Source organism: Procambarus clarkii, chromosome 65 (assembly GCF_040958095.1).
Source record: "Procambarus clarkii isolate CNS0578487 chromosome 65, FALCON_Pclarkii_2.0, whole genome shotgun sequence".
Taxonomy (NCBI): Eukaryota; Metazoa; Arthropoda; class Malacostraca; order Decapoda; family Cambaridae; genus Procambarus; species Procambarus clarkii.
This window is the reverse complement of record NC_091214.1, coordinates 24,195,715-24,213,621: the sequence shown is the minus strand read 5'-3', so window position 1 is coordinate 24,213,621 and position 17,907 is coordinate 24,195,715. Positions and strand designations below refer to the sequence as shown.

General features: G+C 46.7%; 2 protein-coding genes across 9 annotated transcripts in view; one reads left to right on the top strand and one right to left on the bottom strand.

Annotated features, from left to right (window-relative positions):
• The window catches only part of LOC123771035 (probable Na(+)/H(+) antiporter nhx-9), a 113,496-nt gene that overhangs the window by 20,931 nt on the left and 74,658 nt on the right, over positions 1-17,907 (top strand). The gene's annotated exons all lie outside the window — the stretch shown is intronic.
• On the bottom strand, positions 3,270-12,426 carry LOC138355024 (methyl-accepting chemotaxis protein 2-like). The gene is made up of 2 exons (XM_069309737.1): positions 12,348-12,426; positions 3,270-3,922 (listed from the first exon to the last, which is right to left on the bottom strand). The coding sequence occupies exons 1-2, from the start codon at positions 12,424-12,426 to the stop codon at positions 3,270-3,272; spliced, it is 732 nt and encodes a 243-aa protein (XP_069165838.1).

Here is a 17,907-nt window from a genome sequence, read left to right as displayed (position 1 = left end):
ATTGATTCATAGAGAAAGAAAATTAACACTGAAATGAATTGAGTGAAAGTTTGAGTACTTTGCCCACAAGGTTAAGAACATAAGAATAAAGGTAACTGCAGAAGGCCTATTGGCCCAGGAGCGAGGCAGCTCCTATCCCAAATATAGCCTAATATTTGTTTAGATTCAGCTCGTTGATATTACGGCATCAACTAATCAGTCTTCAGCGACGAAGAGGAATGAGCTTCAAGTGGATGTAGTGAAGGCAACCATTATCTCGTTTCAAGCGCGGGTATGATAAGAATCATTACAATAGATGACTAGTCACTGTAACTCTGGGGCCCAGGAGCTGATACTCGCCCAGCAAAGGCTTTTAGGTAAATACTCATAGATCTGTACACTGTCAAGACTCGTCTCCTGCTTGTCGTTTTAACACGGGTGGTACACGAACAAGGGGACACAGGTGGAAACTGAGTACCCAGAGACATTAACATTTGTAAATAACGGTTGTCACTAGGCTTTAATGTACTGGGAGTGGGAGGGGGAGGGAGTGCTGGAACAGCATACAAGCTCTGTAAACATTGCAAGGAAAGGCTGTGTAAATATGGTGGTGTTGCAACAGGAGAATGTAGGTGTGTTGACCAGACCACACACTAGAAGTTGAAGGGACGACGACGTTTCGGTCCGTCCTGGACCATTCTCAAGTCGATTGTCAGCCACTTACCACGTTACCACTTAGGCACGTACTTCAGCCACGTTATTGTGACTCATCGCCTGCGAATGTAGGTGTGTGTGTGTGTAGGTGTATTCGTGGGAGTGTATGTGTATGCATAAGTGTACATGTGAAAGGTGTGTAGGTGGTGGCTAATCACTGGTTGATAATCGAGTCACCGTGTTCCGGTACCCAAGGTCAATGACCGGCGCCTGAACACTGTCTTCCACCACTAGCGAGAGACCGCAGGTATTTACTAGTTGCATCTGCAGAATCGAGCTATTAGCTCTTGGACCCCGCCTTTCTAACCAAGTTATTTGTCCTCTGTGTCTACTACTCTATAACACTCACATATCCACGGGAAGCAGCCTGTAGCAGCTGTCTTAACTCTCAGGCATCTATTTACTTCTAGGTGAACAGGTGCATCAGGATGAAAGAAACTCTGCTCATTTGTTTCTGCCTCTGCCGGGGAGAGGCAGAAACAGGTGGAGGGGTCAGAGACGCATTTCAGTTGATGCGGCGACCATGCCCCAGAAATAATTGTAGTAATGACTTGACAACTATTACTACAATTACTACTACTACTACTACTACTGTTACCACAACTACTATCACCACCACTATAACCATATCGTGCACTTGACAAAGCAAACTATGCAATTAGCCCTTCAATTTGTTGGTCCAATTTGCCAAATTAACCAAATTACTAATCCCCAAAACAGTGTTTTCTGTTGGTTTTAGACACTTTGCAAACTTTGGTTTGGAAACAAGGTCACATTTGAGGCAAATTACAAGGATGACATAATAGCGGTGAGGGAAGGGAATTATCTGGGGGAACGCGCCAAGCCATTAAGACATGTGATGGGACTGGGGAAAGGAATGATGCCCAACCACTTGAACGGTCAGGGGATTGAACGCCGACCCGCAGGAAGCAAGACCGTCTTTCTACCGCCCAGCCCAAGTGGTTGGGCATAATAGAGGTGAGGCTACTGCGCTATTTCTAGCTTTGTAGGAGTTTGGTCGAATATAATAAGTTTATTGTTTTAGGTTCAGCTACTGGGAACCCAAAGTTGCAAGTAGCACGGGCTATGGCGACCCCGTAGTGGACTTACCTGGCACAGGAGCGGGGCAAGTAGCACGGGCTATGGTGAGCCCGTAGTGGACTTACCTGGCACAGGAGCGGGGCAAGTAGCACGGGCTATGGCGACCCCGTAGTGAACTTACCTGGCACAGGAGCGGTGCTGTAACTGATATAATAAGCGCTTAGTTATCTTGAGATGATTTTTGAGGTTATCTTGAGATGATTTCGGGGCTTAGCGTCCCCGCGGCCCGGTCCTTGACCAGGCCTCCTTTTTGTTACACATCCCCAGGAAGCAGCCCGTAGCAGCTGTCTAACTCCCGGGTACCTATTTACTGCTAAGTAAACAGGCGCATCAGGGTGACAGAAACTCTGCCCATTTGTTTCCGCCCCCACCGGGGATCGAACCCGGAACCTCAGGACTACGAATCCAAAGCGCTGTCCACTCAGCTGTCAGGCCCCATTAATCTTGAATTAAAAAATAATGTAATGGCAGGAATATAATAGAATTTTGGTTTCACATAATTACTATATCAATATAATGCAATAAAAATTATACAGATGTAGTTTGATTTCTAGATAGCAGAATCGTAGGTGAGTTGACCTTTATATTGTATATTATTTAATAAAGAGAAAACAAAGAAGTAGCACAAGAAGGGAGACGTATGTTTATTTATTTATATATTTATTTATATACAAGAAGGTACATTGGGTTTATGAGAGTACATAGCGTTGATGTTTTGACATTCTTGTAAAGTCACAAACACACATAGCGTTTCAGGGACCAGATTCACGAAAGGACTTACGCAAGCACTTACGAACCTGTACATCTTTTTTCAATCTTTAGCGGCTTTGTTTCCAATTATTAAACAGTTAAAGAGCTCCGAAGCACCAGGAGGCTGTTTATAACAATAACAACAGTTGAATGGGAAGTTTTCATGCTTGTAAACTGTTTAATAAATGTAACCAAAGCCGTCAAAGATTGAAGAAAGATGTACACGTTCAAAGATTGAGGAAAGATGTACACGTTCGTAAGTGATTGCGTAAGTGCTTTCGTGAATCTGGCCCTTGGTAGATATGTTTGGGGTAAGTAGCCTACACTTCCAACTCTGAGAGTATCCCACAACGCCTCTTAACTTGCATAGTTTAGACATAAATAATTTAAGCTCAAATGCGTCGAATATCCCGAAATTCCATCACGCTTCAGCTACGGAGCCTACATTAAGGCAGCATTCACTATAACCAAAAGCCAACGTCAAAAAAAGGGATATTAGCATAAAGCATTGTTTATATACACAGTAAGCACACGGCACATTAACACGAATATCAACATAAATATAAAGATGAGCAATGAATCAACCTTAATATATTGAAAAAAGAGAGCTTAAATGTCGTACTGCATCTTGGAGGCAGCTAGACCTCTGGCAGCGTCATTGTTGACATGCGGTACTCATGGAGACAAGACTCCCCCCCCCCTCCCCTACCTAAGGGGCGCCTTCCTTATCGTCGTAAGTGGGTTGTTACTTCCCGTAAGTGGGTTGTTACTTCCCGTAAGTGGGTTGTTACTTCCCGTAAGTGGGTTGTTACTTCCCGTAAGTGGGTTGTTACTTCCCGTAAGTGGGTTGTTACTTCCCGTAAGTAGGCTGTTACTTCCCGTAAGTAGGCTGTTACTTCCCGTAAGTAGGCTGTTACTTCCCGTAAGAGGGTTGTTACTTCCCGTAAGTGGGTTGTTACTTCCCGTAAGTAGGCTGTTACTTCCCGTAAGTAGGCTGTTACTTCCCGTAAGTAGGCTGTTACTTCCCGTAAGTAGGCTGTTACTTCCCGTAAGTAGGCTGTTACTTCCCGTAAGTGGGCTGTTACTTCCCGTAAGTGGGTTGTTACTTCCCGTAAGTGGGTTGTTACTTCCCGTAAGTGGGTTGTTACTTCCCGTAAGTAGGCTGTTACTTCCCGTAAGTAGGCTGTTACTTCCCGTAAGTAGGCTGTTACTTCCCGTAAGTAGGCTGTTACTTCCCGTAAGTAAGCTGTTACTTCCCGTAAGTAAGCTGTTACTTCCCGTAAGTAGGCTGTTACTTCCCGTAAGTAGGCTGTTACTTCCCGTAAGTAAGCTGTTACTTCCCGTAAGTAAGCTGTTACTTCCCGTAAGTAGGCTGTTACTTCCCGTAAGAATATTTATTAATAGTAAGATGATTTAATTCTCGTTGATAGACACCATAATAAAGGTTTAACTAACCACTAAGACTATTAATAATAGTAAGAAGCTGCAACCATTAATAATACCAATGCTATTAGTAAAGATAATAATGATTTGTTTATTTTAATGTCCCTTATTCCCCGAGAAGCAAGGCAGGCCTGAATACGTGCGAATACGTACGTAATGAGTAATGTGTTACTCAACTTACTCATCCATTCACCCAACTCTTCACATGTAATAATTCACCTACTCAAATAATTCAAGTTTCAGCCCCGCTCCTGTGCCGGGTAAGTCCATCACGGGCTCGCCATAGCCCGTGCTACTTGCCCCGCTCCTGTGCCAGGTAAGTCCACTACGGGCTCACCATAGCCCGTGCTACTTGCCCCGCTCCTGTGCCAGGTAAGTCCATCACGGGCTCACCATAGCCCGTGCTACTTGCCCCGCTCCTGTGCCAGGTAAGTCCACTACGGGCTCACCATAGCCCGTGCTACTTGCCCCGCTCCTGTGCCAGGTAAGTCCACTACGGGCTCACCATAGCCCGTGCTACTTGCCCCGCTCCTGTGCCAGGTAAGTCCACTACGGGCTCACCATAGCCCGTGCTACTTGCCCCGCTCCTGTGCCAGGTAAGTCCATCACGGGCTCACCATAGCCCGTGCTACTTGCAACTTTTAGTTCCAAGTAGCTGAATCTTAAACGATACATCAAATAATTCACTTTTCAATTAACATCTTCATTAATCTATTCAATCATTTAAGCCCCGGAAGGTACTTATTGACTCGCTGTTCTGGAATACTACCACAAAAGCGCGATTTTCAGTGGTGAAAACGGTTGATAAAATATGCGCTTAACTTCGTGTGATGGCATAAATATATAAACAGCCGTTATATCGCAATATATCGCACCGAGCGGTATATGAACAAAAATAACAATTTTATACTATAATTTTTTAGTGGGCGCGAGCGTTAGTTCTTTTTTTTTTAGATATATACAAGAGTTGGTACATTCTTGTACAGCCACTAGTACGCGTAGCGTTTCGGGCAGGTCCCTGAAATACGATCCCCTGCCGCGAAGGGGCAGGGATGGTCGCCACAGTCGCCAGGGATGTGGCCAGTCGCCAGGGCGCCACAGGCCGCCCAGTCGCCACATCCAGATTCTTTATTGGGATGGTTGAAGGTGAATCTAAGATCATTTTAGAATGATCTTAGATTCGTGAATCTAAGATCAGCTGTGGTATGGCACAAGGCATTGAAGGTGCCTTTGACTTGGTGTGGCACTGTGGTGTTTTGATACGACAATACGCCACTAACACAACAACACCACAACAACACCACAACACCAGCAACAACACCAGCAACAACACAGCCACAGCCACAACACCACCACAACACCAGCAACAACACAGCCACAGCCACAACACCACCACAACACCACCACAACACCAGCAACAACACAGCCACAGCCACAACACCACCACAACAACACCACAACAACACCACAACACCACCACAACACCACCACAACACCACCACAACACCACCACAACACCACCACAACACCACCACAACACAGCCACAACACCACCACAACAACACCACAACACCACCACAACACCACCACAACACCACCACAACACCACCACAACACCACCACAACACCACCACAACACCAGCAACAACACCACCACAACACCAGGCACAACACCACCACAACACCAGTAACAACACAGCAGTGTAATGCTCAATGCGACAAGTTAATAATTCAGTGGTTGGTGAGAGGCACGCAAGACCGGTGCCTGTAGCCGTCAGGTCATGCCATGTTCACCGTGAGCTGAAGGTTAGTGGGTACCCTCCCTGGTCTGCTGGTCTGGGGTACCTCAGTGTCTGGTACCCTCCCTGGTCTGCTGGTCTGGGGTACCTCAGTGTCTGGTACCCCGCCTGTCTGCTGGTCTGGGGTACCTCAGTGTCTGGTACCCCGCCTGTCTGCTGGTCTGGGGTACCTCAGTGTCTGGGGGTCCGTGGAGCGTGTCTGGTACCCCGCCTGTCTGCTGGTCTGGGTACCTCAGTATCTGGGGGTCCGTGGAGCGTGTCTGGTACCCCGCCTGTCTGCTGGTCTGGGTACCTCAGTGTCTGGGAGCAGGAGGCTGGACACATAGTATCAAATGTAAGAGAAACCCTCGTAGGAGCAGACACACAAGCAGACCTGGGAGATTATGTAACACCAAACCTGTCTATCGAAGCACACATGAAGCACATATCATCAGCTGCATGTGCAAGGTTGGCCAGCATGATAATCGCCTATTAGAAGGCTGAATGCGGAACCCAACAAGGATATCTTATCCCATTAAACTCAAAACTAAGCTGGAAAAAATTGAGAGGTTTGCCACCAAAGTTGTCCCAGGCACTGTGTCATGGGAGAAGATAACAGGAATCAAACATGTTACTGGACGAGAATAGTCAGGGAAGACATAATTACGGCATACAAAATACTCTGGTATATAGTGGAGGTAAGAACAGACTATCTGGAATGGGCGGTAAACAATTAAGGAGACACAGGTGGAAACTAAGTGTTGAAATTAGCTTCAGAAACATTGAAACACAAACATTTCAGCGTTAGAATTAGAATGGTCTATAATTGTAATTAGAATTATAAATTAGAATGGTCTTTAAGGTGGAGACAGGCTCTTAACGCAGTTACAACCGTAGTTATGACAAGAGCTCAATAGACGCCGGAACGTGTACACCATTTGGACTTGAAAAACACGCACTCACAGGCACGCACGCACAGTAACTCACGTATAGGCCCACACACGCACAGGCGCACACGCGCACATGCACACACATGCACACACATTCACACACGCACAGACACTCACGCACAGACACTGACGCACTGGATTGCAGACCCCAACAAGAGCAAGGTACTGAAAATGAGAACGAGAAAACAGTAGATTATCACGACGGTTAGCAATGAAGAGAAACTCTGGGTAACATCAAGAACAAGCCACACACACACACACACACACACACACACACACACACACACACACACACACACACACACACACACACACACACACACACACACACACATTAACAGGAATAACAAGCCCATACCAATACCCCCTCCCCCCGTCTACACAAGCGTATAACACAACCTAACTCCAGAGGCGCATATAAATACCATCACATCATCGGCATGCTGAACAAACCATCATTCAGGACCTAAATAAGGAGGCATACTTGGAGCACTGTAAATCGCCTACGACAGACCGGTTCTAGGGAAGGCTGTCCTCCTGACCAATCCTGGAGGTCCCATGAGGAAATGGTACCGAGGTTTGCAACGAGGCTCGTCCCCAGAACTACGAGGGATGGGGTAGGAACATAGACTGGAAGAGGTAGACCTACCGTCATGAGAGAGAGAGAGAGAGAGAGAGAGAGAGAGGGAGGGAGAGAGAGAGACAGAGAGAGACAGAGAGAGAGAGACAGAGACAGACAGACAGACAGACAGACAGACAGACAGACAGACAGACAGACAGACAGACAGACAGACAGACAGACAGACAGAGAGGGACATGGGAGTGGTGAAGGACCGGATCCGGTCCTCCTAAACTTTCCCAACGTCAAGAAATCGGTCATATTAAAGTGACCTTATCCTAACCTACCTACCAGAGGACCCAAAACAGAAAACGGGACAGTACGTCACTTTCACGACGCGCTTCCAGTTTCTAGTACGACAATTGTTGGCCTTAGGTGACGCATACGGGCGAAAAGCGACGTGTAGGAGGACGGGTTGCCCCTTAACCCCTGACGCACGCTCACCACCACCATAAGGAGGCGCAGGAGTGGAAGAATGAGATAGAGAAGGAAGCAAGAAAGAGGGTGAGAATAAAAGAGGAAAAAAAACCTGTAGGATTCAGAACCTGTAAATGTCTGAAAATGATTACGTCATAATCATTAAGTCAAGTGTCCATGTGTGACACTGGCATATGTCAGTGTCCATGTGTGACACTGGCATATGTCAGTGTCCATGTGTGACACTGGCATAAGTCAGTGTCCATGTGTGACACTGGCATGAGTCAGTGTCCATGTGTGACACTGGCATAAGTCAGTGTCCATGTGTGACACTGGCATAAGTCAGTGTCCATGTGTGACACTGGCATAAGTCAGTGTCCATGTGTGACACTGGCATAAGTCAGTGTCCATGTGTGACACTGGCATGAGTCAGTGTCCATGTGTGACACTGGCATATGTCAGTGTCCATGTGTGACACTGGCATATGTCAGTGTCCATGTGTGACACTGGCATGAGTCAGTGTCCATGTGTGACACTGGCATATGTCAGTGTCCATGTGTGACACTGGCATATGTCAGTGTCCATGTGTGACACTGGCATAAGTCAGTGTCCATGTGTGACACTGGCATATGTCAGTGTCCATGTGTGACACTGGCATAAGTCAGTGTCCATGTGTGACACTGGCATATGTCAGTGTCCATGTGTGACACTGGCATATGTCAGTGTCCATGTGTGACACTGGCATGAGTCAGTGACTCCGTCTATAAGACGAACCTTAAAGAGAGGGTCATTATTACGGGCTATTCATACCCGTGCCACCTCTTGGGTGGCCTAATCTTTACCAATCAATCGAGGGGCTATTAGTAAGTGGGATACCCTTGGAAGGAGGTAGTGAAAGCTCTATGAAGGCGAAGTCCAGGAGCTGGAGCTCGAATCTTGCAAAAACGAACAAGCGATTTGAAATCAGTTATTGGAGAAATAGACCTGTGAAAATTGAACTGTTTCTCACCTGGTTCCTCTGGTCCAACTGTGTTTATGTATTATGCACAACTGGTCCTGTTGGTGGCTGTGTCTCTCTCCTCCCTCTCTTCCTCACCCTCCCTCTCTGACCTTCCCAAGCATGACCTTCAACAGGCAATATATATATATATATATATATATATATATATATATATATATATATATATATATATATATATATATATATATATATATTCCAAAGTTGGAAGCCAGGCGCTTCACTCTGTCATAGACACTCTGCCAATCCCCCGAAGTATTTTACATGTTTCTATCATATCTCTTTGCTCCCTCTTCCTTTCTAGTGTCGTCAGGTTCAGTTCCTTCAGCTTCTTCGAACACTATTAATCGTTTTTTTAATAGGAACGGCAAAACGGCGAAACAGAATATGATCCGGCGGCTCCCAGGCAGAACAGGGTCCAGATTCACGAAGCAGTTACGCAAGCACTTACGAACCTGGGTCCAGATTCACGAAGCAGTTACGCATGTACTTACGAACGTGTGTACATCTTTCCTCAATCTTTGACGGCTTTGTTTACATTTATCAAACAGTTTACAAGCATGAAAACTTCCCAGTCAACTGTTGTTAATGGTATAAACAGCCTCCTGGTGCTTCGGAGCTCATTATCTGTTTAATAATTGTAAACAAAGCCGCCACAGATTGAGAAAAGATGTACAGGTTCGTAAGTGCTTGCGTTACTGCTTCGTGAATCTGCAGTCTGCCCATGTTCTCTCTGTCCTGCCTTATTCTTGTTACTTTATCACGGAATTCCAGAGGTTTGTTAGGCATGATTTCCCTTCCCTGAACCTACCGGCTGGAGGGAGCTGGACTTCTGATCCTGTGGTCCTGGGTTCGATCCCAGGCGCCGGCGAGGAACAATGGGCAGAGTTTCTTTCACCCTATGCCCCTGTTACCTAGCAGTAAAATAGGTAGCTGGGTGTTAGTCAGCTGTCACGGGCTGCTTCCTGGGGGTGGAGGCCTGGTCGAGGACCGGGCCGCGGGGACACTAAAAAGCCCCGAAATCATCTCAAGATAACCTCAAGATAACCCATGTTGGTGTTTGTTTACAAACCTGATGTTCTCTAGGTGTCTCTAGGTGTTCTCTAGCCAGTCTTAACCTGATTATTCTTTCAAGTACTTTGCAAGGAGATGCTTGTTAGTGATACAGGTCTGTAGTTAAGTGCCTCTTCCCCAGTCTCCTGTCTTGAAAATGGGTACCACGTTTGCCTTCTTCTAGCAACTGGACAACTCTCCCTTCATAAGTGCTTGATACAAGATCCTTGTCAGACGCAAGGAGGCATGCAGAGGGCCTACACTGCTGTGTGTGTATGTGTGTGTGTGTGTGTGTGTGTGTGTGTGTGTGTGTGTGTGTGTGTGTGTGTGTGTGTGTGTGTGTGTGTGTGTGTGTGTGTGTGTTACCCTTGTCTCTTATCGTGTAGCCTTCCGCCAAGTTCATCGCCATTGATTATCGAGTAGTGAGGGAGGTAGAGGGTCGCTCCTAAGGTCGACACGGGGTGAGTACGGCCAAGCAGGGCATCAGTCCACTCAGGTGAATGATGCTGGGGAGAGAGAGAGAGAGAGAGAGAGAGAGAGAGAGAGAGAGAGAGAGAGAGAGAGAGAGAGAGAGAGAGAGAGAGAGAGAGAGAGAGAGAGAGAGAGAGAGAGAGAGAGAGAGAGAGACATTCTTAAACAGTTTAAAGAGTTCCGAAGCACTCTTAAACAGTTTTAAAAGTTCCGAAGCACTCTTAGAACAGTTTTAAGAGTTCCGAAGAACTCTTAAAACAGTTAAGCACTCTTAAAACTGTTTAAGAGTGCCTCGGAACTCTTGAAACTGTTTAAGACTGCTTTGGAACTCTTAAAACTGTTTTCGGAAGGAGGGTTTTTGACTTATTGAAAGATGAGTATTCTTGATTTAACTCTGCTTGCTTCGGGAGATGTGGGTTGGTGGAGCGGAGAGGATAGGTCGCCTGCAGTGTGGGCCAGGCCCCGGGGACGGCGGCTGGTGTGGGTGGTGGTGGGAGTATTGTAGGTGTGGCTGGGTGCGGCTCCTTGATGTGACCCAGGTGATCCTTAACTTCCTGCCCTAGGTCCTTTCTCTGTCTCTGTCTCTGTCTCTCTCTCTCTCTCTCTCTCTCTCTCTCTCTCTCTCTCTCTCTCTCTCTCTCTCTCTCTCTCTCTCTCTCTCTCTCTCTCTCTCTCTCTCTCTCTGTCTCTCTCTCTGTGTCTTTGTCCCCCTCTCTGTCTCTCTCTCTATCTCTCTCTCTGTCTCCCTCAGTCTCCACGTCTGTCTCCATCTCTGTCCTTCTCTCTGTCTCCCTCTCTGTCTCCATCTCTGTCGCCCCCTCTCTGTCTCTCTCTCTCTCTCTCTCTCTCTCTCTCTCTCTCTCTCTCTCTCTCTCTCTCTCTCTCTCTCTCTCTCTCTCTCTCTCTCTCTCTCTCTCTCTCTCTCTCTCTCTCTCTCTCTCTCTCTCTCTGTCTCTCGGCACCACTGTGGCATTACAAGAGTGTTGGGCGCCTGACAGCTGGGTGGACAGCGCTTCGGATTCGTAGTCCTGAGATTCCGGGTTCGATCCCCGCTGGAGGCGGAAACAAATGGGCACAGTTTCTTTCACCCTGATGCTCCTGTTACCTAGCAGTAAATAGGTACCTGGGAGTTAGACAGCTGCTACGGAGGTGCTTCCTGGTGTGTGTGTTGGGGGGGGGGGAATAGTTAGTAGTTAGTAACTGTTGATTGACAGTTGAGAGGTGGGCCGAAAGAGCAGAGCTCAACCCCCGCAAACACAACTAGGTGAATACACACACCACAGAATTCCGACCAGACCAGACCTGTTGATGTTGTTATAGATTCAGTTACTCGGAACAAGTTCCAAGTAGCACGGGCTATGGTGAGCCTGTAGTGGACTTACCTGGCACAGGAGCGGGGCAAGTAGCACTGGCTATGGTGAGCCCGTAGTGGACTTACCTGGCACAGGAGCGGGGCAAGTAGCACGGGCTATGGTGAGCCCGTAGCGGACTTACCTGGCACAGGAGCGCGGCAAGTAGCACGGGCTATGGTGAGCCCGTAGTGGACTTACCTGGCACAGGAGCGAGGCAAGTAGCACGGGCTATGGTGAGCCCGTAGTGGACTTACCTGGCACAGGAGCGGGGCAAGTAGCACGGGCTATGGTGAGCCCGTAGCGGACTTACCTGGCACAGGAGCGGGGCAAGTAGCACGGGCTATGGTGAGCCCGTAGTGGACTTACCTGGCACAGGAGCGGGGCAAGTAGCACGGGCTATGGTGAGCCCGTAGTGGACTTACCTGGCACAGGAGCGGGGCAAGTAGCACGGGCTATGGTGAGCCCGTAGTGGACTTACCTGGCACAGGAGCGGGGTAAGTAGCACGGGCTATGGTGAGCCCGTAGTGGACTTACCTGGCACAGGAGCGGGGCAAGTAGCACGGGCTATGGTGAGCCCGTAGTGGACTTACCTGGCACAGGAGCGGGGCAAGTAGCACGGGCTATGGTGAGCCCGTAGTGGACTTACCTGGCACAGGAGCGGGGCAAGTAGCACGGGCTATGGTGAGCCCGTAGTGGACTTACCTGGCACTGGAGCGGTGCTGTCTGCCGTGCCCGCTATAACCTGATCCGAGGGGCACTTATCAACTAGGTGCCAAGTCATGTGGGAATATTAGGCAATGACATTGCAGACGAAGCTGCAAGACTTGCAACTAGAGACGTGCTTGTATTGCTGTGTTATAGCCCGTGAAGCTCAGCACCTCTCATACAGCGGCGAGTGTGTATATATTATATTATTATATATTATGAGGCTCGTAAAGTGCGTATGACGGTCATATACGCACCTTGACACCCCCCCCCCCAGCTTGACTCTCAGGCAGTAAACACTCTCTCCTCCTCCAAGTCATCCTCGCGGTGTTTTATATTAAACATTCTGCCAATGTTTACTGGTGGATGGTGGCGTGAGGAACAGCTGGTGCGGGTGTGTGTGGGGGGGCTCAGGTGGCACGGACACTAGGAGCACGCACACACACACACACACACACACACACACACACACACACACACACACACACACACACACACACACACACACACACACACACACACACACACATATGTGAGTGAGTAATGGCGGAGGTGATATGTAGGGGCACGCAATATTGGAGAGACACACACACGGAGCTTTTACCATTACTAATTATCTTCTTATTTGGGCTGGACGGTAGAGCAACGGTCTCGCTTCATGCAGGTCGGCGTTCAATCCCCGACCGTCCAAGTGGTTGGGCACCATTCCTTTCCCTCGTCCCTTCCCAAATCCTTATATCCTGACCCCCTTCCCAGTGCTATATAGTCGCAATGGCTTAGTGCGTTCTCCCTGATAGTTCCCTTATCTTCCACCATCTGTACCATGGCAGTTCTACCTTCACCTGCGTCATTATCACCATCACCACCATCACCTGCACTATCACCTGCACCATAATTCCCCCCCCCTCACACACACACAATGCTGCCGAAGCGTCTAGTCATTTATGTAAGCAATTCACATCCTGCAGGATTTCCAGACACTGACTCACGCCTCCACCCACACCTTCCATCCACCCACACCTCTCTTCCACCCCACACTGCCTCTCCTCCACCCACACCTTCCATCCACCCACACCTCTCTTCCACCCCACACTGCCTCTCCTCCACCCACACTTTTCCTACATGGTGGGGTGAGGAAGGGAACGTTCCAGCACAGTTTTTTTTTTTTATTATTATTATTTTCTACCACAGACGTGGCCACACATTTACAATGCTGTGCTGGAACGTCTAGGGGTGGAGGGTTGGGGGGGGGGTGTATAGAAGGCGTCAAGCATGACAGCTGGAGGTGGGGTAGAGGTGGGTGGGGGCCCTGGAGCTTAATCTCGCCCCCTCTCCCCCTTTGTGGACACAACTAGGTAAGCACAGATATACCAGAACACGAGAACACAAACAAACACACTACACACTGGTAGAGACGCGGAGGTGCACACAGATTGTAACCAGGATGGGTGATGCACTTAGGTCCATCACCCTATAGGAGGAGGCCTGGTCGACGACCGGGCCGCGGGGACACTAAGCCCCGGAAGCACCTCAAGGTAGCACCTCAAGGTAAGTCGTTACAGGAGACACGAACCCTGGCGTGTCTGGCTGTGGATCATCCCCCCACCCACCCCACCCCTCTCTCCCTTCTCACTCCCCCCCCCCCCCCTTCCTTCCGCTACTCTCTGACTCTGTGACCTTCATGCTGTTATTGCTATCTTGTCTCCCCCTCTCTGTCCACCATGAGAAGGCCTTGACCTCACCTAGAGTGACCTCGATATCATCTCTCTCTCTCTCTCTCTCTCTCTCTCTCTCTCTCTCTCTCTCTCTCTCTCTCTCTCTCTCTCTCTCTCTCTCTCTCTCTCTCTCTCTCTCTCTCTCTCACAAACCTTGTAAGTTTGTCTTGTGGACAGCCTCGGCGTAGTGACCTAAGCTGACCTTTCTGGATCATAATATATAACCTGATAGCCATGCGAATTAGCTTGACCTTCATGGTAATTGCGGAGCCTGATTAGTAGTGGGTATTAAACGACCCTCTTTGATTGGCGGTTGTGTGAGGCCGCCACGTGACCTTACACGACCTTATTTTGCTTCACTCGGCCAATCAAAGACCCGCCCTAAGGTCACTACAACCTTCCGCGACTCCAGTCTTGTATGTCATGTGTGTGGTGTATACATGTCAAAGAGTACGTGTGTGTACGAGTCATGTATGTGTACATACACCGGGCACAACCAATATGGCGGCTGCTACTGTTGTCATGGTGACATCAGTGCGTCCTGATTGGTTCATTGTTGACGTCATTATTTTGTCACCATGGGAACAGCTTTTTCAGCCCGCTGATTGGCTGCACATTGGTACATGGTGTTTTGACATATTTCATATACTTTTAGTATATTTGTTACAGGGAAGTGATATATATTCTTATAGTTCAAAATGAATAATATACAAATTCTCTCTCTCTCTCTCTCTCTCTCTCTCTCTCTCTCTCTCTCTCTCTCTCTCTCTCTCTCTCTCTCTCTCTCTCTCTCTCTCTCTCTCTCTCTCTCTCTCTCTCTCTCTCTCTCTCTCTCTCTCTCTCTCTCTCTCTTCCGTCTTAGCGTTGAAAAAAGCATTAATCATCCTAATCCCATGATTGGCTAGAGCGTCGACTAATCAGAAGAGAGCTCTGACGTCAACGTAGGCATCAGCTGTTTTTTGTTTACATTCCGTGCTAGCTTCGCTGGTCAAAGCTTGCAGGGCCACCAGGCCCTGGTGACTGTCATGCCCGGATAGGGAACGGTGGGGGAACATCATAGGTTGTTATCTGAGAACGAGGAATTGGTCCTAGCTAATCACATCTCTAAGTGTGTGATTAGGACGAGACTCACATCTCAACGTCTAATCAAAACGTTGATCCAAAAATGATTAGACGTTGAACTATAAGTTTTGCACTAATCACACACTCAGACCTTTATAAAGCACTCAGGAGAGTACGACTTGGTGTAACTTCCTTACATAAATTTCACATATACACAAGACTAGGCTTTTATCCTAAAATACCAATAATAAGCGATAATAATAATATCAATAATACTAATAAAAATACAGTACTAATAATTATAATAACTAATAATACTATCAATAATAATATAACCAGCAATTCGCATGAATGGTGTTTGCGACACTGTCATAACTTATCATGATCTAAATGGGAACCCGCCAGCTTTGTGTTTATCATGTGATCACGTGGTCACACACACAATGTCTTATTTGACCTCTACCCTGAGGTGTGACCCAGTGACACGTCCTGTGTGTGTCAAATGTGTGACGCGTGACGCCTCCCGCTGCTCGCGTGTTATGGAGTTCTCTTGCTGTTGACGTCACGGCTCGCGTCACGAATGGTATATGTGTACTTGTCTAGTTATATATGCAATGTCGATTTCTAGCTCTTGGCTCCCCACCGTCTTTTCAGAAGTCTAAGGCAATGAATTTCGCGTACTTCTTTCTTCCCCCCCCCCCCCCCCCGTCTCATCCCAAATCCTTATCCTGATCCCTTCCAAGTGCTATATAGTCGTAATGGCTTGGCGCTTTATTCTGATATGTTGCATTCCATTCCTACCTATTTTTGTATTTATTTGTAACTTTTTAAAATATGTATATTACAGGTATTTTTTTGTATTAACAAATTAGGAATGCCATCTTTTTCTCTATTGAATTTGAAGGATTAAAGTGTGTAGATGAGACACTAGCGATGAGTTCATGTAATATGCCCATCTCACACGATGCTTAGTCATACATGCCATCAGGAGAGCACATGAAATACCAGTCTAATAATCTATTAGCCTGCACTAACAAACTCCGGGTAGAGCACAAGAATATCCTCCAATATTCGTGAGTGTATGAAGTAGTTAGAGAGGTCAAACTATCTCATACCATTAGGTCTGAAATCATCGGTAACAGGGGCAGTCATAGATATAGCGTTTGCCAGAAACGCTATGCGTGCTAGTGGCTTTACAAGAATGTAAAATCATCATTTTTTGGCGGGTAGAAATAGCCTAAGCTACTTTATCCCTGTGAGATGTATTTTTTTTCTTGTCTCAATAAACATACTTGAACTTGAATCATCATCATTATTATTTAGAGACTGTGGATCGCGCAAAAGGGAAAGCAACGAAGAGAAAGGAAGCGCAGGCCCCTCAGAAAGTAAAGGAAGTACCTAAGCAAACATTAGTTGTGGGAGATTCCCAGATAAGGTATTTGGATAGAACGTTTTGTGCTAGAGATAGGGGGAACAGGTTAAGGGTTTGCTATCCCGGAGCTGGCATTGGTGATATTATAAACAACATGAATGATATTATGGCTGGTAATGGGAACAATCCCATTATTTGCATTAGCGTGGGAGGAAATGATGTTGGTCGAGTCAGGAGTGAGGAACTGATTCAGAGGTATAAAACAGCCATAGAGTTAGTTAGGAGCAAGGGAGGAATCCCGATCATATGTGGCATTCTTCCAAGAAAGGGAGTGGGAAATGAATGGATATCGAGGGCACTTGGTGTCAATTGCCGGCTGGAAAGATATTGCAAATCAAATGCAATATCTTTCATAGACAACTGGGAACACTTCTATGGAAGAAATGAAATGTATGCTCGTGATGGGGTGCATCTATCGAGAGCTGGGGTTGTTGCTGTTGCGAACTCGCTAGAAGAAGTGGTTAGAGGTGTTTGTTTGGGTTTAAACTGTTAGTAGATAGAGGTATGGGAATTGATTTGGAGGAAGGAGGTAATAAAAGTATGTGTTTGTGGGAGAAAGGAATTGGCAAAACGATCAGGGAAAGAGAAGGTCCGCAAAATAACAATTCACTTAGGGTATATTACACTAACAGTAGAAGTCTAAGAAATAAAATTAACGAATTAAATGCTCTTGTCTGCACAGAAAAAATAGATATTATTGCACTTACCGAAACGTGGATGAATGTAGAAAATAGAGAACTATTAGCTGAATATCAAATATATGGATTTAAACTATTTCACACAGATAGATATATTAGACGAGGAGGTGGAGTAGCCATATATGTTAGGGACAATTTGAAATGTAGTCTCAAAGAGGGAATCAAAACAGAGCCACACACAGAAACTATTTGGATTGAATTAAACGAAAAAGCTAATAATATTATAATAGGAGTAATATATAGGCCACCAAATTTAGACAGAATGGAAGCAAAGCATCTATGGGATGAAATATCTAGAGCATCTAGATCTAACAGTATTTATGTCATGGGTGACTTTAATTTTAGCGGAATAAACTGGTTGAACAAAACAGGGAATAGTGAAGCAGAAGATTTTCTAGAATTAATTGACGATTGCTTTCTTACGCAACACATTAAGGAACCAACACGGGAAAATAATATTTTAGATTTAGTGTTAACTAACAGGGAAACGCAAATTAATGACATCGAAATAGGGAGTGAGCTAGGGAGCAGTGATCACAAAGAAATCAGATTTAGCATAGAATGGAATAGACCAGTAGGAGAAAATTCTGTTAAAGTGCCAGATTTTCGAAAAGCTGATTTTAATAGCCTAAGAAATTTTTTGGGTCAAA